This window comes from Sus scrofa, chromosome 13, assembly GCF_000003025.6.
Source record: "Sus scrofa isolate TJ Tabasco breed Duroc chromosome 13, Sscrofa11.1, whole genome shotgun sequence".
NCBI lineage: Eukaryota > Metazoa > Chordata > Mammalia > Artiodactyla > Suidae > Sus > Sus scrofa.
This window is the reverse complement of record NC_010455.5, coordinates 140,724,011-140,744,272: the sequence shown is the minus strand read 5'-3', so window position 1 is coordinate 140,744,272 and position 20,262 is coordinate 140,724,011. Positions and strand designations below refer to the sequence as shown.

General features: G+C 40.1%; 2 protein-coding genes and 1 pseudogene across 3 annotated transcripts in view; 1 reads left to right on the top strand and 2 right to left on the bottom strand.

Annotated features, from left to right (window-relative positions):
• The window catches only part of TIMMDC1 (translocase of inner mitochondrial membrane domain containing 1), a 30,140-nt gene extending 14,426 nt beyond the window's left edge, over positions 1-15,714 (top strand). Inside the window, exons 6-8 of the mRNA XM_021070323.1 lie at positions 3,255-3,333; positions 6,733-6,843; positions 13,028-15,714. Of these exons, the coding sequence (XP_020925982.1) occupies positions 3,255-3,333; positions 6,733-6,843; positions 13,028-13,172 (335 nt within the window). The 3' untranslated portion in view covers positions 13,173-15,714. The remainder of the gene's footprint in view (positions 1-3,254; positions 3,334-6,732; positions 6,844-13,027) is intronic.
• LOC100525430 lies at positions 10,796-11,822 on the bottom strand (annotated as a pseudogene).
• The window catches only part of CD80 (CD80 molecule), a 37,230-nt gene continuing 30,699 nt past the window's right edge, over positions 13,732-20,262 (bottom strand). For both annotated transcript variants that reach the window (XM_021068534.1, XM_021068533.1), the window contains exon 7: positions 13,732-17,090. The gene's annotated coding sequence lies outside the window, so the exon portion shown is untranslated. The remainder of the gene's footprint in view (positions 17,091-20,262) is intronic.

Here is a 20,262-nt window from a genome sequence, read left to right as displayed (position 1 = left end):
AAAAAAAAACCAGCTCTTACAGGAAGACCCCATAAAATTCACAGCTGATGTCTCATTAGAATGATGGAAAGCCTGAAGGCAGTGAAATGGCAAAGTGCTGAAAAGAATTGTCAGCCAGTATAATTCTATATCTAGCAAACCTTCCTACAAAAATAAAGACATTGGCAGATGAACAAAGAAAGAGAATTTGTTGCTAGCAGACCTGCCTTACAAAAATGCTAAAAGAAGTTCTTTAGGCTGAAAGGAAATGATAATCAGATGGTAAATTGACTCTACATAAAGGGCATAAATAAAGATAATTATACAAGTATTATTGAAGGCAGTATAAATGCATATTTTCTTCTCTTAACTGATCTAAAAGACAGTTAAATAGCAATAAAACCAAACTGTTGGACATAAAACTTTAAAGCTATGTATTACTTTAATAGCACAAAAGAGAGGGATGGAATGGACTTACATTGGAGCAATGAAATGACACCAAATAGTAACTTGGCTCCACAGGAAAAATAAAAAGTACTAGAGATGGTAAATAAGTGGGTTAATATAAAAGACTTTGTAGTGAGTTCCCGTCACAGCTCAGCAGGTTACAAACCTGACTAGTATCCATGAGGATACGGGTTTGATTCCTGGCCTCATTCAGTGGGTTAAGGATCTGGCATTGCCATGAGCTGTCGTGTAGGTCACAGATGGTGGCTCAGATCTGGCATTGCTGTCCTGTGGTGTAAGCCATGAGAACATCCATATGCCATGGGTGTGGCCCTAAAAAGCAAAAAAAAAAAAAAAAAAAAAAAAAAAAATTTGTAAATCTATTTTCTCTTTCTTAACTGTTTTTTTCCCTTAACATCATTAAAATATATATAGTTGTGTAAAATAACATACTGTTTTTAAAATATATACATAATGTAAATGACAATAATAGCAGAAAGATGGGAATAGTGTTCCTACATTTTACTGGAATTAAATTAGTACTAATCTGAAGTAGACTATGTTGTTGTTTTTTTTTTTTTTTTTGTCTGCGCCCTCATGAAAAAATTCCCAGGCCAAGGATCAAAGCTGCCCAACAGCTGTAACTAGAGCCACAGCAGTGACAATGCCAGGTTCTTAAACTGCTGAGCTACAAGGGAACTCCAAGAAAGTGACTTTTAAAAGTAGTAACAAGTAACCATGTCAAAAAGGAATTAGGTAAGATATGTAGAAAATGAATAGCATAATAGCATATCTAAAGCTATCAATAATAACATTAAAATATGAATAGATTTAGCATTCTAATCAGTAGTGACTGTCCAACTGTATTTTAAAGAAAGAGCCAACTGGATGCTGTCTACAAAAGACATTTTTTAGGTTTAAAGGAATAAGTTGAGGAGTTCCTTGGTGGTGTAGTGGGTTAAGGATCTGGCACTGTCACTGTTGTGGCTTAGGTCACTGCTGTGGTGCAGATTTTGCCTGCCATGGGTGCAGCCAAAAACAAACAAACAAAAAAAACATAAACCAAAAGCAAGTAAGTTGAAAATAAAAAAGATGGAAAAAGAAATACTATGCAAACTGTAGGAAAAGGAGCTTGAGTGACTATACTAGTACCAGACAAAATAGACTCTAAATACAGAAGTACTAGAGATAAAGAAGGGTATTTTATAATGTTAAAAGAGAATAGACAACTCAATTATAATAATTGGAGACTTTAATGCTCTACTTTGAATAATGGATAGAACAACTAGAGGGAAAATCAACAAGGATATGGAAGATGTGAAAAACATTATCAACCTATGTGATGTAATAACATCTCTAGAACATTCCACCCAGCAAAAGTGGAATTCTCGTTCTTTTCGAGTGCACAGGGGACATTCCCTAAGGGAGACCATATGCAAGGCTGTAAAATGAGCCTTCATAAATTTAAGAGGATTGATGTCACGCAAAGTATATTCTTAATGGAATTAAACTAGAAAAAAACTGAGGGTAAATTCACAAATACTTGGAAATTAAGCAACATATTCATAAGTAACCCATAGACCAAAGAGGAATCACAAGGTAGATTTAAAATATTTTGAGCTGAATGAAAATGAAAGCACATCATATTAAGATTTATGAGGTACAGTCAAATTAAAAGAAGAAAAGATCTCGGAGTTCCCATGGTGGCTCAGTGGAGACAAATCTGACTAGTAACCATGAGGACACAGGTCCCTGGCCTTGCTCAGTGGGTTAAGGATCCAGATCTGGCGTTGCCACGAGCTGTGGTGTAGGGTGCAGATGTGGCTCAGATCCTGCATTGCTGTGGCTGTGGTGTAGGCCAGAGGCTACAGCTCTGATTCCACCCCTAGCCTGGGAACCTCCATATGTGTGGGTGCAGCCCTAAAAATACCAAAAAAGGAAGAAAGAAAGATTAACCTCAAATATTAATTTTTAAAAATGTTACCACCTGAAGTAGTATTAGTTGTGTTGTGCATAGTTAAAGAGGAAATGAATGGACCTCTTGGATGTGCAATCTTAGTGGGAAGGAAAGCAGACCCATGCTCTGGCCAACAGATGGCGTTGTAGCCCAACTGCCCACCTGCAGGTCTGCTTGTGTTTAGCAGCACAGATAGGGTGAGGCTGAGGGAAGGGATAAACTGCAGGGGCTAGTGAAGGTTTTTTGTTATTTGGGAAGAGCTTTCCTTAAAGTAGGAAGAAATGAAAGAGATAGAAGTCAAGAAATAGCATATTTTTAAGACAAGGTTGGCAAAAATGAAGCATAATGAGAAGAGGTTGAGTCCATAGAACAGATAGAACAATTCTGTTTTTCTTTTTTTAAATTTTATTTATTTATTTTTTTGCCATTTCTTGGGCCACTGCTGCGGCATATGGAGGTTCCCAGGCTAGCCAGCCTACGCCACAGCTACAGCAATGTGGGATCCGAGCCGCATCTCCAACCTACACCACAGCTAATGGCAATGCCGGAACCTTAACCACTGAGCAAGAACAGGGATTGAACCCGCAACCTCATGGTTCCTAGTCGGATTCGTTAACCACTGAGCCAGGACGGGAACTCCAGAACAATTCTGTTTTTAAAAGGAAAGTTTTTTCCTCTGATTTCAGAGTGGATGAGAAGCTAGTTATATTGGCATTTTAGATTCAGGAAATCTAGGTTGTAGTGGTATATTAATGTTGGGTTTAGAAAGCTTACTTAGAGATTTATGTCCTTTGTATAGGAGGAACATTTGTAAATGGAACTCTGGTATTTAAAGATTTAACTTGCCTTTTGTTTGTTTCTTTTAAAATAGCTGTCACAGGAAGTCTTTTTAGAATAAACTTAGGCCTACATGGCCTGGTAGCTGGTGGCCTAATTGGAGCCTTGCTAGGGTAAGTGTTAATGTGGTTTGATTCTAAATTAACAAAACTTTCATTAATGCCTTGACTGTTAAAAATCAACCTTTTTTTTTTTTTTTTTTTGTCTTTTTGTCTTTTGTTGTTGTTGTTGCTATTTCTTGGGCCGCTCCCGAGGCATATGGAGCTTCCCAGGCTAGGGGTTGAATCGGAGCTATAGCCACCGGCCTATGCCAGAGCCACAGCAACGCGGGATCCGAGCCGCATCTGCAACCTACACCATAGCTCACGGCAACACCGGATCGTTAACCCACTGAGCAAGGGCAGGGACCGAACCCGTAACCTCATGGTTCCTAGTTGGATTCGTTAACCACTGCGCCACGATGGGAACTCCAAAATCAACCATTTCTAAGTAACAGATTTAATCCTTAGAGCCTATTAAAGGTCTCTAGTCTTGTATTGGCAGTAGCTTTGACTGCCCAATTCTGATTCTACCGCAATTGTTGATTTTACTTCTAGTTTTCATCAGGTAAAAACTGTTTAAATAACAATAAATATCACAAACACCTGAAACTATTTGAGGTTTGAACAAAGGAACTTATAAGGAGCAAGAAAAAGGAATAAGAAACAATTAATGAGCACATTCTATAAAAAATTGAAGGTTAGGTTTTGTTTAGTTGATAAATTTTAAGAATTTTTCAACTTTGAAAAATTTCAAACCTATAGAAAAGTTGAATGAATTAATACATTAACACATTGAACACCTATATACCCTTCACTTAGATTCACCAATTGTTTACATTTTTCTATATTTGTTTTCTGTCTCTCTATATATGTGTGGGATGTGGCATATTTCTTTTTCTTTCTCTTTTTTTTCTTTTTGGATAAACCATTTGAACCATTTAAGACCTTGTAACTCTTCAGCCTTAAGCACATCAGCTTGTATCTCCCAGGATGAATACATTCTCCACTGATATCACAGTATAGTTATCACAATAAATAACATAGCATTGCTTCAGTACTATCTAAGATAGGGTCCATAAGGTTCATATTCAAAACCCCTCAGTTATTATAATAATACCATGTATAATTATTTTAATATATGGGTCACTTTGCTGTACAGCAGAAATTGACAGAACATTGTAAATCAACTGTAATAAATTTAAAAGATAAAATCTGGGATCTATTATTGCATTTCATTGTCATGTCTCTTTTAGATTCCTTTAAGCTAGAACAGTTCTACTGCCTTTCCCCCACCCCAGAATGTTTCTCAGTTTTGTTTGATTATTTCCTCATGATTAGTTTTAGTTTTAATGTTTTCATCAGGAATACAGTAAGGTGAGTTTGTGTCCTTTTTACTATATTGCATCAAGAGACATTTTGCTGCTCATTGTAAGTGATGTTAACTTGGTGTATTAGTTTTCTTTTGTGTAGCAAATTACCACACACTCAGAAGCTTGAAACACTACCCATTTATCACTTTTCTTTGGGTCAGAACTCTGGGCAGGCTTAAATGGGTTCTCTGCTTATTATTTTACAAGGCCAAAATCAAGGTTTTGACTAGGCAGGTTCTTACCTAGAGACTCTGTGGGAAGAATTTGTTTCCATAAAATTCAGGTTGTTGACAGAACCCTTGTGGCTGTAAGTCTGAAGTCCCCTTCTCCTGGCTGCCTATTAGCCAGGCACCACTCTGTTTCCAGAGGCATCCACATCCCCTCTCACAGTGCCCGCTCCAGCAACCAGCATCCTGAACCCTTCTCATACTTTGAATCTCTCTGATGTCCATTCTGCCACCAATTGGAGAAAATTCTGCTTTTAAATGGTTCACCCAGATCATCTTTTTGATTGGCTCACATTCAAGGGATCACTATCCTTAACGGGCATAATATCTCATCTTATTCATAGTTGAGAAATTAGGGCAAGAAATTTGGGGGAGCCATTTTAGAATTCTGCCTACCACATTTGGTATCTGCTAAATTTCTCCATTGCAAAGGTATCTTTTTTCCTTTGTGGTAATAAGTCTTCTGCGGGGTGAGACTCTTTGAATAGCCCACTCTCAAGCTATCTTTCTTCTTGTGGTTTTTAATGGCCCATTGATGATCCCTGCTGTAATCAGTTATTATAAAGGTGGTTGCAAAACATTGATTTGCTAGTTCTGTCATTTCTTCTGTTTTTATTATTAGTTGGCATTCACCTGATAGAAGAGTTCTCCTTTACCCTCCCCTTTTCTACCTCCTTTTCAGGAGGAAACACTGTAATTTTATGTATCCCTTTTTAAATTAAAAAATTGTTTTAAAATTCAGCATGTTATAATATATTGATAAGGTTATTTTTGTTGTATTGTTAATATTACCAGCTTGGTTTGAACGGAAAAAATGTTGAAATTAGCCACAAAAATATTTTTTATTGTGGTTAAAAAAATAAACATGTAACATAAAAATTACCATCTTAACCACTTTTCCGTGTATTGTTCAGTAGTGTTAACTATAGTCACGTTGTGTGACAGATCTCTAGAACTTTTTCATCTTGCAAGACTGAAACTCTGTACCTACTAGATACTAATTCTCCCTTCTCCCACCCTTCAGCCTTTGGCAACCACATTTCTATTTTCTGTTTCTGTGATTTTGACTAGTGAGGTACTTCATACGAGTGGAATCATTATAATATTGGTCCTTTTGTAACTGACCTATTTTGCTTAGCATAATGCCCTTGAGGTTTATCCCTGTTGTAGTGTGACAGGATCTCCCTTTTTAGGGCTGCACATTTTCATTATCCATTCATCATCGATGAACATTTCCACCTAGCAAAAATAATTTTTAAAATGTGCTTACAATTTAAATTGTGATCAGAGGGAATTTACATTATGTAAGAGTCAAAAATTCATTTTCTTTGAAGATGTTAATCAAACCATCTTCATTATTGTAATAATTGTTATCTGAATCAGTTTCTCAAGGGGTAACTATTGGTATTTTAGGTGAGATGTTTGTGCCAGACACTTGAATTTTAGGACGTTTGGCAGCTCCACCCCCAAAAGCCAGTAGCATCCTTCCCCCAACCCATAAATGCCCTCCACCTTTCTTGCCCCTTAAGGGGGTCTGGTACTTTTCCTGGTATTAATTTCATTTCTGAGAAACCTTCATTACAAAACTACTTTCTAGAACTTATCATAAATATATTTTTTCCCAGTTTATCATTCATAGTAAAAACCAGCCAATTTATAGACCTGTTGTTTTTATACCAGATAATTTTAGGAACTTGCAATGATTGCTTTTCATATTTTTTTTATTTGACAAGGACACTTTAATTGTCCAGTGTTCCTGTACGTGTCAGTGAACAAGTGGTTCCATTGGTGTCGCTCGTTCCTTAGCAGGGACATTCACATGTTTCATGGTCTAAAGGCTCTTTTTCCTTGCACCTCCTCCACCTCCCCCTCAGCACTCCTATAGGAAGCCTGTTGATGGCAATTCAGAAGTACTGTGGTGAGACGGTTCAGGAAAGAAAAGCGAAGGATCGAAAAGCACTCCAGGAGCTGAAATTGGAAGAGCGGTAAGGAGCACATTGAGACCCGGGGTCTGGCTTTCCTATCCTTGGGCAGTGGTGTTCTCAGAAACTAAGTACTCTAAAATTGCTGCAAAATTCAGAGAAGAGTTTCTTTTTACTGAGTCTTTCACCTTGTACCCTACTTGATCCTTTCATCTTTTTAATTAGGGGAGTGGAAAAATGAGAGATACTAATTGAGAATCTTTCCTTAGATACATTATTTTTTCTTTTAAGGGCCGCACCTGGGGCATATCGAAGTTCCCAGTCTAGGGGTAGAATCAGAGCTTTAGCTGCCGGCCTACACCATAGCCACGGCAACTCGAGATCTGAGCCACAACTGCAACCTACACCACAGCTCATGGCAATGCCAGATCCTTAACCCACTGAGTGAGGCCAGGGATTGAACTTACATCCTCATGGATACTAGTTGGATTCATTTCTGCTATTCTACGTTAGATACGTTTGTTTTTTTTAAGATAGATGTTGTAAATTTCATTAGGTCACTTTTTTTTTTCTTTTCCTGTGTTTTTGACTGCATAGGAAATTACCTAAAGGAAATGCACAGCAATGAGTGAGCTTTATTTGACTTTTTTTTTTTTTGTTTGTCTTTTTAGGGCCGCACCCATGGCCTATGGAGGTTCCCAGGCTAGGGATCTAATCAGAGCTGTAGCTGCCAGCCTACACCACAGCCTCAGCAACATCAGATCTGAGCCACATCTGCAACCTACACTCCAGCTTACGGCAACACGGAATCCTTAACCCACTGAGCGAGGCCAGGGATCGAAGCCACAACCTCATGTTTCCTAGTCAGATTCGTTTCTACTTTGCCGTGATGGGAACTCCCTATTTGACTTTTTTAAAAAGATGATATCATCATTTACGCATATGTCTATGAACATATGCATGTTAGACCTCCACATTCAAAGATTCTACTTCTTGCTGTGGATACATAGGCATTAGGTAGGTATAGTGGCTTTTCATGGACTGGATGCCACTGAGAGGGATGCAAACTGTCACCTGTTCCTCTAGTTACTCCCTGGGGTCCAGTAAGAGCAGACCTCATGCACATTCTTTATAATCATAATAGGCTGCCATCTAGCACTTTGGCACAAATGATTCTCAGTGGTTCTGCTTCTTGGCCACTAAGATGACATCTGCTGCTGCTGCTGCTGCTTTGGCAGTTGAGTAGGTAAATAGTCTTCTTTTTCTCATGTCTTTACTTGAAACTTCCATTTGCGCTAAACACATACACACATGCACATACATGGAAATTGTTTTTGTTTGTTTTGATTTGTTTTGCTTTTTAGGGCCACACTTGCAGCATATGGAAGTTCCCAGGCCAGTGGTTGAATCGGAGCTAGAGCTGCAGGCCTGTGCCACAGCAACAGCAACACAGCATCCAAGCCGCATCTGCGACCTACACCACAGCTCATGGCAACACCGGATTCTTAACCCACTAAGCCAGGCCGCAGATCAGACCCGCATCCTCATGGATCCTAGTCGGGTTTGTTACCACTAAGTCATGATGGGAACTCCTTGGAAATTCTTAATATCTGTAGATCTGCTGTCCAAGGACTTAGATGCTATAGGAGAAAAAGCATTGGTTTTGGAGCCAATGAAACCTTGAAAACAAAGCTTAAATCCCAGCTAGACTACTAATGAAATCTATGACCATAGATGTTCTCCTTAACTTCAAGCCCTCAGTATTCTCAGCTGTTCTAAGGGCAGAATCACACCACAGTGTTTGATATATGTTTGTTTCCTTCCTTCCTCTTCTCAGTAGTAAGAGAATGAATGAGATATGCCGCTCCCTAGGTTCCAGGATAAAACACTTAAAATTCTGAATGCCAACATAAAACTTGGTATTATGGAGAATTAAAAGCATAAAAGCATTAGCTTATTTCTAGTTCTTTAGGTGTCATAAGAGACTTCTTTTTTTCAAAAGGAGGCTTTGAGAAAGGAGATGGAAAGGTAAGGGAAGTAAACTCATTATTTGACTCTAATATTAAGAAGTTATAGAAGAATTAACATTTGGAAATATATGAACAAATAATAATTGTATTCCACACATAAAGGAAACCAGGAGAAAAAATAGAGAAACTGGTCAGTTATTTAGTGATGGAAAACCTCAAGAATGGGTAAAAACAATAACAGGAAATATAGAAAAGAAAATATTTTGGCAGAATGAAATAGTGTCAAAAGTATATAGGTTATTTTTATATATGTATATATATATAATGAAATAGTGTCAAAAGTATATAGGAGATATATATATATATAGTTTGTTTGTTTGGTTTTGCTTTTTAGGGCCACACTCGTGGCATGTGGCGTTTCCAAGGCTAGGGGTCGAATTGGAGCTGTAGCTGACAGCCTACACCACAGCCACAGCAACACCAGATCCTTAACCCACTGAACGAGGCCAAGGATCAAAGCTGCAACCTCATGGTTCCTAGTCGGATTCGTTTCCGCTGAGCCATGATGGGAACTCCTATATTGTATTTCTTTTTCTTTTTTTTTTTTTTTTTTTTTTTTTGAGTGGCTTCATTTTCCTCAGGTCAAACCCAAAGTTCATTTTCCCTACAAACAGGGTGTGCTTAATTTGATAAAAATCAATCAAAATCAGCTTATGGGAAAGTTAAAAAATGTAGTTTACTGTAAGATATGGATCCTTACAAAGAGCAGCAGCAAACAACCCAACGTAGAAGTTTAAATAAAAGTAGACGACTTTAAAACCAATAACATCTGTAAAGCTAAAGTCACTGCTTTGGGTAATTTATACACTGCGTCTAAAATTCTATGTAGGGCATTGATTCTTAAGGTAGAAACATTGAATTTGACGTGTGATGACTTGGCTCTTACATCCAAAGTTCAAACTGGGAGTAGAGTTGAGCAGACAGGTTTCCTACTATCTGTGAGGACTCATCTGTGGTGACAGTTTCATTCTTAGAGTTGGTTATGTAAGAGACAGACATTTGAGAGAACAGAAAAAGATGAACTGTAAGACATGTATGTGTGATTTTTCCAACAAGAGGTCAATGAGACGAGGCTTTCTATTAATTAGGAGGTGAAACTACTGTAAGAAACTAACCAGTTCCAACATACTCTTTCTGATATGGTGCATAAAATGTTTACAGTATCAAAGTATTGACTTTCTGGAGCATGTTCCTTAAAGACTCTAGTTTTCAAGGTGCAGTAGAAAAGGTAACCTGGGTAGTTAAAAGCAGTTGAATGTCAACACATCCTGCTTACTCAGAAGGCTACCACTTAGGATCATCCTATGCCATGAAGAAAATCCTGTGTGGAGAGATCAATAGGTATTAAGACGAAAATGAAGCCCCCCCCAACCCATGTGCAGAAACATTATCTGTTACTAGCGAGAATACCTTTAACAAAATACATCTACTTACAGAATTAGAGGCATTAAAGCCAGATTGACACCAGTGTGCCACCTCGCGTGGGTGAATGGATATTTGGGGTGAAATCAACAGCTGGGTGGGAACCTCGGGAGATGTGCTGTCCAGAGTGGAGTTGGGCGGAAGAGGAACTCAGCCTGGGGTGGGGCCCCTCTCACTGGGATCACAGTCCCAAGCCCTCAGGGCTCAGGGTTGTGTGTGCTCCTTCACTTCTGTGCATCCTGGTGCCAAAATATTAACAAACACAAACCTAAAGACAACCATTAAGCAGGTGATGGTGACTATAACTGTGTGAGTATCTCTTTGTGTGCCTATCATTTATGCCATATCTCAGGCAGTTGTAAGAAGTATATACAAAAATGACCTACCTCTTTTTTTTTTTTTCTTTTTTTTTTTTTTTTTGGTCTTTTTGCCATTTCTTGGGCCGCTTCAGCGGCATATGGAGGTTCCCAGGCTAGGGGTCGAATCGGAGCTACAGCTGCCAGCCTATGCCAGAGCCACAGCAACGCAGGATGCGAGCCGTCTGCGACCTACACCACAACTCATGCAACGCCAGATCCTTAACCCACTGAGCAAGGCCAAGAATCAAACCCGCAACCTCTTGGTTCCTAGTCAGATTCGTTAACCACTGCGCAACAACGGGAACTCTACCTACCTCATTTTTGAAGACATGAAGATTTTCTTCTTTCATGGTGGCAGGAAGTCCATGCAAGATTTGTAAACAGTGATACAAAATACTGTAAACGTAAATTAGCAGAGCTTACATAAAACAGAAGGAAATCCAGGTTTACAAGTAGATAAAAAAAGCAGAGGGCAGCTTCATACAGAATTCTGCACCAAGTGATTTTTTTTTTTCAAGTATAATCCTGAGCTGAAAAACTGGGATTTGGGGGAAAGCCATCTTTGCATATAAAATATCCAAAGGGCATTTATTCACTGACTTTTTCTCTAATGATATTCAACTGCCAGGGACAGTTCTGAACATGTGACTTTGGAGACATTTAGAGTTTGATGTGGTGCCCGGGCCTGGAGCCTGCTGCAGTGCTACCCATGGAGGTGGAGGCTGCTGTATCCTCTACCTCCTCCAGTTCTCCCTGGAGCTCCTTGCTGACTCTAGACTGCAGGACTGCGGGAGTGAGCCACTCCTTTGGGAGGCATCTCTGGAGAAAGGGTATGCAGGAGCTGAAGTAGGCGAGTGGATTGATCCAGCGAGGAATCTCTTTCCCACAAAGAATCACTGATAAAGCCGAAGAAAAATGATTGCATTTTTATGCATCAAATGATAGTCATTGCCTTTGTATTCTTTTCCCAATTCTTCTACAATTTTTTCTATATCATCTTCTAGGAAGTTATTGCTCCCCCAAACAACAGCTTATTTAAATTTAAATGCTTCTCCTAGTTCAGAAGCATGTCCTGGGGGGAATTTCAAATATTCCAGAAAAGGGGAATAAGCAAATTCTCTGCCACATATTTCAATTTCTGAATGAAAAACTCCAATTCCGATGGATGAGGTGTGTTCATTCATCCAGTACGAGTCTACACGTTGAGCACGACTAATTGGTTAGCCCCCATCCTCCCAGCGGCCGCAGCCTCCTCGCCCTCCAGCTCTTCTGTCTCCAACCCCCAAGGGTGCTTCAGGGGGTGGGAGCCAGGTACCAAGCACACAGCCCATCCCACAGCAGCTGGCAGGGGAGCATCCAGAAGCTGGTTGCTCCTGGCACTGTGGACAGAACCCCATATATATTGTATTTCTGAGGAGAGTTAATAACCTTTTATATGTCTGCTTCTTTGCTTGAAAATAACTACGGTATAGAAAAATCAAAGTGAGAATCTAAAAAATTGCCTTAGGAGAAAATAGCACACTGGCTATAGAAGTGTGCAAGAAGAATTGGTAAAATCTGGTTATAAAGAGGTGTGAGAAAGTCAGAGGTGACCCTGACAATCACTTAAAGGAGGACACATACTTGATTTGGAAAAGAACTCATCTGTTACTTGGAAATTATATTTTAACTCCTAGAAAATATACATCTCAGTGTTGTCTTATCTGACTTTTCTGTACTGAGGTTACCAGTGTTATATAACCTTCGTCCCTGTCCTACAAGGTCTGTCAACAGAGTTTAACAGAGTGATGGGGGTTTTACATCCTTCCTGGGTCCAGAGGGCAAGAGGACAGTCTAGTTTCAAAGCTCACATCTTAGCCCAGGGTTTTCAGCAACTGCGTGCCACCCCTGCAAAAATTCTGGCGTATCTTAAGAATCAGAGCTTCTGCTCCAGCAATGTCCGTTTTGGTAATGAGAGAATTCTACTCGGCTTATAAGTGGAACAGGTTAGGAGAGAGAAGAAAGTCATTGTATTTGAAATGCAAGGGTCAGTGTTTGCTCAGGAGTTGTAAGGGAGAGTAAGACACAATACTATCTTTTAAAAAAAGTCTAAGAGGAGTTCCCGTCGTGGCACAGTGGTTAACGAATCTGACTAGGAACCATGAGGTTGCGGGTTCGCTCCCTGCCCTTGCTCAGTGGGTTAACGATCCGGCGTTGCCGTGAGCTGTGGTGTAGGTTGCAGACTCGGCTTGGATACCGCGTTGCTGTGGCTCTGGCTAGGCCAGTGGCTACAGCTTTGATTCGACCCCTAGCCTGGGAACCTCCATATACCGCAGGAGCGGCCCAAAGAAATAGCAAAAAGACCAAAAAAAATAATAATAATAATAAAAAATAAAAAAAGTCTAAGAACCAAAAAAAAGGAACAATATTTGATATATTCTTATTCTTTGATTACAGGAAAGCCAGACTACAATTTACTGAGCTCCTCCCTGAAGAAATTGAAAGCAGTTTACAGAAAAATCAATCCAAGGATGATGCTATGAAAATTGAAACACTGCTGAATCTTCCTAGAAACCCTTCATCAACAAATAAACAAGACTAGGATTGAAAATGCTCTGGACTCACTGGAGAGTTGAAGGGAGCTATGTGTTACCATGTCCATTGAATGGTGGTTGGTTGGGCTGCTGACAAATGTAAGCACTGGCATCTGTAGTGGCAGTGACTTATCTTTTAAAAAAAACAAGCAAGAATTGGGCTATTCTTAGTTTACTCATCCATAAATTTAAACACATACGTGTATCTATATTGATTGATCAATTTAAATTTCTTTTCCCTCAATACTACAACAGTAAATTTAGAATTTCCCTAGAGATTAAAATTGAATTCTACAGATTAAAAATTGACATTTGTAGGTTACTGTAGGGATCACTAGGAAGAGGGGAGAAAAGAACTAGGTAAGGAGTTCCTGTCGTGGCGCAGAGGTTAACGAATCCGACTAGGAACCATGAGGTTGCGGGTTCGGTCCCTGCCCTTGCTCAGTGGGTTAGGGATCCGGCGTTGCCGTGAGCTGTGGTGTAGGTTGCAGACGCGGCTCGGATCCTGCGTTGCTGTGGCTCTGGCGTAGGCTGGCGGCTACAGCTCCGATTCGACCCCTAGCCGGGGAACCTCCATATGCCTCGGGAGCAGCCCAAAGAAATAGCAAAAAGCCAAAAAGCCAAAAAAAAAAAAAAAAAAAGAAAAGAACTAGGTAAGGCAAATGGTCTCTGAAGCCCTGGGTTCCTGGAAACAGTAAGTGCCAGACGTGTAGTAGTGCTTGGTTTTTTTGTTTTGTTTTCTTTTAGGGCCTCACCTGCAGCATATGGAAGTTCCCAGGCTAGGTGTCAAATCGGAACTACAGTTGCTGCCACAGCGTCAGCCACAGCAATGCCAGGTCTGAGCCATATCTTCGACCTACACTGCAGCTTGGGGCCAGGGATTGAACCTGTATCCTCGCTGACGCTATGTTGGGCTCTTAACCTGTTGAGTCACAATGGCAACTCCTGGTTTTGTTTCAGTAAAAATCAAAGATGGTTCCCATGCCATTTGAAATAAAACTTAAAAAAGGAAGTGGCTAGGCCAGACCTTATTTCCTCTCTCAGTATTGCTGACAAAGTATCTCTGCTGTATATGCAAGAGTTACTCAGATTAATAGATACTTAGTCTCTGCACTCCAGGAGCTTGCTGCCTGAGAAGGAAAAGGAAGTTGCCCTGCAGATTGTAACTTTTACTAAATGAGGGGGTGGGGGGGGATGACTGAGTCAAGTGTACTGAGGGGTAAAAACTGCTTGTGCTTTGTTTGGGGGTTAAACTTAGTGAAAATGCTGTTGCCCACATGAGCAGCGTTTGAGGTTCCCATATGGTGCAGCAGGTTTGGGATCCGTTATTGCCGCAGCTATAGTACAGGCCACAACATCCGCACAGGTTTGATCCCTGGCCTGGGAACTTCCACATGTTGAAGGTGCAGCCAAAAGAAAAAAAAGTCTTTCACATGATCAGTATTTGTGAAGCAGCCTAGAGTGTTGGCTAGAACTGGGGGCTCTGGAGGCAGGGCACTGGCTTGCAGTCTTAGCCCTGTGTCTTTGCATCCATGTGACCTACAGCACAGCCATTTTACTTTAAGTCTGGAGTTTTCTGTCAAATGAAACAGTATCTACCCCAGAATGGGTAGTAAATGTGTAGAGCATAACACAATGCTGTGGCACACAGGACATTATCTAATTGCAGATATTAGCAGTTAAAATTGTATGAGAACCTGGAGTTCCCTTTGTGGCTTGGTGGTTACAAATCCAACTAGTATCCATGAGGATGCGGGTTTGATCCCTGGCCTTGCTCAGTGGATTAAGGATCTGCTGTGTAGGTTGCAGATATAGCTCGGATCTGGTGTCGCTGTGGCTGTGGCATAGGCCAGCAGCTGCAGCTCCAGTTCAACACCTAGCCTGGGAACTTGCATATGCTACAGATGCAGTCCTAAAAAGAAAAAAAAGGGGGGAGAGATATGAGAACATCTGCACCAATGTATTTTCACCACGATTTACATATTCTTGCCACACTCCAAAAAGCATGTTTTTCTTAATCATCCCATTCATAAATTGTAACAAATTGGCAGTTAGTCGGTTTATTTTATTCATACCCCCATACAGGTTAAATCTTTAAACTAGAAATTATAAATTATCAGATGGTTGGTTTTAAAATAATTTTATTCATATCACAAAAATATCAAAATAATAGAAGTAAAATAATTTTGAAAGTAGTACTAATACATTTATTAAATGTAATAAGTAATAATTTACTATAATTTATTGTTTAAAGTACAAATAAGCTGTCTCTTGGGTTTGTCTCTTGTTTTGTGGTTAATTACTTCTTAAGGTCTCCTTTTGATCATGTCCGAGGATTATGAATCTTAACTAAAGGCAGCAATTCCTGTTTGTTGTTGTTGTTGTTGTTATGGTTGTTTCCTTACCTTACACTTTTGTCAGTCTACTACCCATATTTTCTTCAGTAACTTTGTTCTGTGAGGAACTATTTAAACATATACCTCTGTTCTTTAGACTATATAGCATAATCTGGTCCCTTTTTAGCTGTCAAAATTAAACATTTTAAATCCAGCCACATTTGAGAAACTTGGTCAACTCTTGCTGTCCAACTCTAGATTTTCAAATGAGAATGTCTAGTTGCCCCAGCTTAAGTAAGATTCACTTAGAGAAAGAGGAGTCATGAGTTAAGTAACATAAGAACAGTAGTTGGCCACTTCTTTCTTTTCAATTCTCTGCTGATGTCAGAATGATCCAAAAATACCAAGGAGGAAAAGCCACTTTAGGGATCTAAAGAAGCCTTGTGGAAGCTCTTTTTCATTACCTTAAGCAGTTTCTTCTAAAGACAGCTTAATCTTTAGTACATACACACAGTAAAACCTATCTCATTTTAACTGAGAACATCCTCATAAATATTTTATAAATGCAATTAAAGTAAAGCTATTTAAGGAAATTATCAGTCCAATGTGAACCAATAGAATGTTAACCCACTGAGCAAGGCCAGGGATTGAACCCTCATCCTTGTGAATACTATTTGGGTTCTTAACCCACTGAGCCACAACAGGAACTCCAGAATGTGCATCTTTAACCCACACTAACCACCCTCTCCAACCCAGCTATTGCTTTGGAGTGTATAAGTCATTGGCATTACATATCAGAGGAAATTAGTTTTGGATAGCTCTACTTCCTCCTGAACCTGGTAGAGAAGATTGATACTGGCTAAACTGTTTCCAGAAGCACTTTAACTCTGTGTGTGTGTGTGTACACATACCAGTTAATAGCACAGAGCTAGATTGATGAAGGAAAAGAGTACCAGAGCCAGGAAAATCTGGGTTCTAGCCTTGGCCTTTACAATTCAGGTCACCTCCCAGAACTTCAGTACCCTGTCATTGGTAAGACTAGTATTCGTGGAGTTCCCATTGTGGCTCAAGGGGTTAAGAACCCCACATAGTGTCAATGAGAAGGCGGATTTGATCCCTGGCCTTGCTCAGTGTGTTAAGGATCCAGTGTTGTTACAAGCTCTGCCGTAGGTTGCAGATACCGGCCCTGATCTAGTGTTGCTTTGGCTGTGGCTGTGGTGGCAACTGCAGCTCCAATTCTACCCCTAGCCTGAGAGCTTACATACACTACAGGTGTGGCCGTAAAAAAGGAAAAAAAAAAGGACTAGTATTCACTAATGTTTCCTCCAGGCCTACAGAATTCTGTGTTTCCATAGTTCCTATTGTGGCTCACTGGGTTAAGGAAAAAAAAAAAAAAAAAAAAAAGCCTGTGTTTACAAATCCTTGGTCAGCATCACTAGAGCTAACTTCTGTCCCCACCATACTCCTCCAGTCACTTTCTGCAAAGCCGCTGGAATGAGAGGCTCCTTGCAAACAGATACATGAAGGGCAAGGTGAGATAACCCTGGCCATCTCAGGAAGCTCCAAGAAGAGGTCAGTCTCAGGCGGGACCTGCAGAAAACATTTAAAAATTTTATATTTTTTTTACTGCGAAGTTATTCCCAGGTTGAGGTAACATTGTAGATGTTAATCTTGATGACTAAACAACATAAAGGCAGGTCTAAATTGTGAGAGAATTTAGGACAAATCTGACAGTTTTTACCACATGAAATAGCAGGTAAATGTTAACTACCAGCTGTCACCAACCAACCAAACATTATCGATCAAGGCACTCATTCATCTATATGTGGGGTAAACAAAGGCTTGTTGAGCTTGCTTGGTCTTCTCAATAAGCCAACGATTTGGTGAAGAACATAAGACATGGCACATGAAAATAAACCCAGGGTGGACAGTGATGTGCTGGAAATAGCACTGTTCCAGCATTCAGAGGCAGAACTGCTTGAATTGGACAAGATGGCCACAGAAGGCTTGTGTAGGAGACTGAGTTCGTGGCTTCATTAGGAAGTATCAGCTAACTAAGCAGAAGTCTTTGAAGATAATCAGGGAAATGCTAGGTAATTGCAGAACTGAGGGGAGCATCCTGGAAAGGGTATTGTAAGAAATAAGCAAGAAGCTGAAATGAAAAGAAAACAGGATAGGAAGCTGAGAGGCTGTTGTGGGGAAGTACATATAAGCTGCTGTGGTATTCTAAAAGGAACCTGAGCTTGATGTCCAGTTTGGGTCCTGGTTTTGCTCCTTCCCTGTCTGACCTTAGGCAGATCACTCAACCTCTGGGAGCACTGGGTTTCTCTCCCATAAAACGGAGATCTTGCTCATAGAGATTTTTACAAAATGAAAATGAAATAATGCTTTTGTGGAGTTCCCGTTGTGGCGCAGTGGTTAACGAATCCGACTAGGAACCATGAGGTTGCGGGTTCGGTCCCTGCCCTTGCTCAGTGGGTTAACGATCCGGCGTTGCCGTGAGCTGTGGTGTAGGTCGAAGACGCGGCTCGGATCCTGCGTTGCTGTGGCTCTGGCGTAGGCCAGTGGCTACAGCTCCGATTAGACCCCTAGCCTGGGAACCTCCATATGCCGAGGGAGCGGCCCAAAGAAATAGCAAAAAAAAAAAAAAAAAAAAAAAAAAAGACGAAATAATGCTTTTGTAAAAAACATAACCTGTTGGGAGTTCCTGTCATGACTCAGTGGTTAACGAATCTGACTAGGAACCATGAGGTTGCGGGTTCGATCCCTGGCCTTGCTCAGTGGGTTAAGGATCCGGCGTTGCCGTGAGCTGTGGTGTAGGTCACAGACGCAGCTCAGATCCCACGTTGCTGTGGCTCTGGCTGTAGGCTGGTGGCTACAGCTCTGATTCAACCCCTAGCCTGGGAACCTCCATATGCCGCGGGAGCATCCCAAGAGATAGTAAAAAGACAAAAAACAAAAACAAAAAAATAACCTGTTATACTTGTCTCATTTTATTTTAAAGAAATTCTGCAGACTCTTGTTTTTTAATGTAGATGTTACTTTAACCTTCACAAGTCAAAACTGAACTGTTTACAGAGACTGTACACCACCCTGGACCTTCTATCAGTCTCTTGGATTCTAATGTCCCAATGTTTTCTTTTACCTGAAAAGACCTGGGACATTTAGGATAATGTAAAATTGATGTAAGTTAATAGTGTGACTCACAAAAGCTGATGCTGTGTTAGGATTCCTTAACAGAAAGAACATATCAGATCCTGGATAGTAACTACCCTATTGTATGTAGAATCAGATTAAATCTAGTCTTGGGCACATTTAGACGTCTAATGTGTTCACATGGAACAGTTTCTGGAAAACTGCCATGTGAAGAACAATTGAAACAACTGAATATATTTAGACTGAAGAGGTCACCTGGAATGTGGAAAGTTAGAAGTTTTGAAGCTTTTCCTCTAGACACTGAAGTCTCTTTATTCAATGAATTTTATTATATTTATAGTTGAACAAGCATCATCACAACTTAATTTTTTATCATTTCCATCTCAACCCCAGTCCACTTCCCCCACCACCTGTCCCCTTTGATAACCATAAGTTTTTCAAAGTCTGTTACTGTTTCTGTTCTGCAAATAAGTTCATTTGTATCCTTTTTTTTAGAGTCCACATATAAGTGATACCATATGATGTGTGTCTCTCACTGTCTGACTAACTTCACTTAGTATGATAATTTTTATGTCCACCAATGTTTCTGAGAATGCCATTATTTCATTCTTTAATATGGCTGAGTAATATTCCATTGTGTATATATATATACACCACATCTTTATGCATTCCTCTGTTGATGGACATTTAAGTTGCTTCCATGTCTCGGCTGTTGTTTATAGTGCTGTAATGAACGTGGGAGTACATGTATCTTTTCAAGTCATGATTTTTCTCTGGATAGATGCTCAGGAGTGGGATTGCTGGATTGTATGATTTTATTTTTAGTTTTTTGAGGAACCTCCATACTGTTTTCCATTGTGGTTGCGCCAGTGTACATTCCCACCAACAGTGTAATGGGGTTCACTTTTCTCTGCATCCTCTCCAGCATTTACTGTTTGTAGACTTTTGGATGATGGCCGTTCTGGCTGGTGTAAGGTGGCACCTCATAGTAATTTTCATTTGCATTTCTCTAATAATTAGTGATGTTGAGCATCTTTTCATGTGTTTTTTGGCCATCTCTATGTCTTTTTTGGAGAAATGTCTGTTTAGATCTTTGGGCCGTTTTTTGATAGGGTTGTTTGTTTTTTGATATTGAGCTGTGGGAGGTGTTTATATATTTTGGAGATTAATCCCTTGTCAGTTGCTTCATTTGCAAATATTTTCTCCCATCCTGTGTGGGTTGTCATTTCATTTTCCTTATGGTTTCCTTTGCTGTGCAAAAACTTTTAAGTTTAATTAGGTCTCATTTGTTTTTATTTTCATTACTCTAGGATGTGGATCTGAGAAGATGTTGCTGCGGTTTATGTCAGAGAGTGTTGAGCCTATGTTTTCCTCTAATAGATTTATAGTATCTGGTCTTACATTTAGATCTTTAATACATTTTGAGTTTGTTTTTGTGTATGCTGTTAAGAGAGTGTTCTGGAGTTCCCGTCGTGGCGCAGTGGTTAACGAATCCGACTAGGAACCATGAGGTTGCGGGTTCGGTCCCTGCCCTTGCTCAGTGGGTTAACGATCCGGTGTTGCCGTGAGCTGTGGTGTAGGTTGCAGACGCAGCTCGGATCCCGCG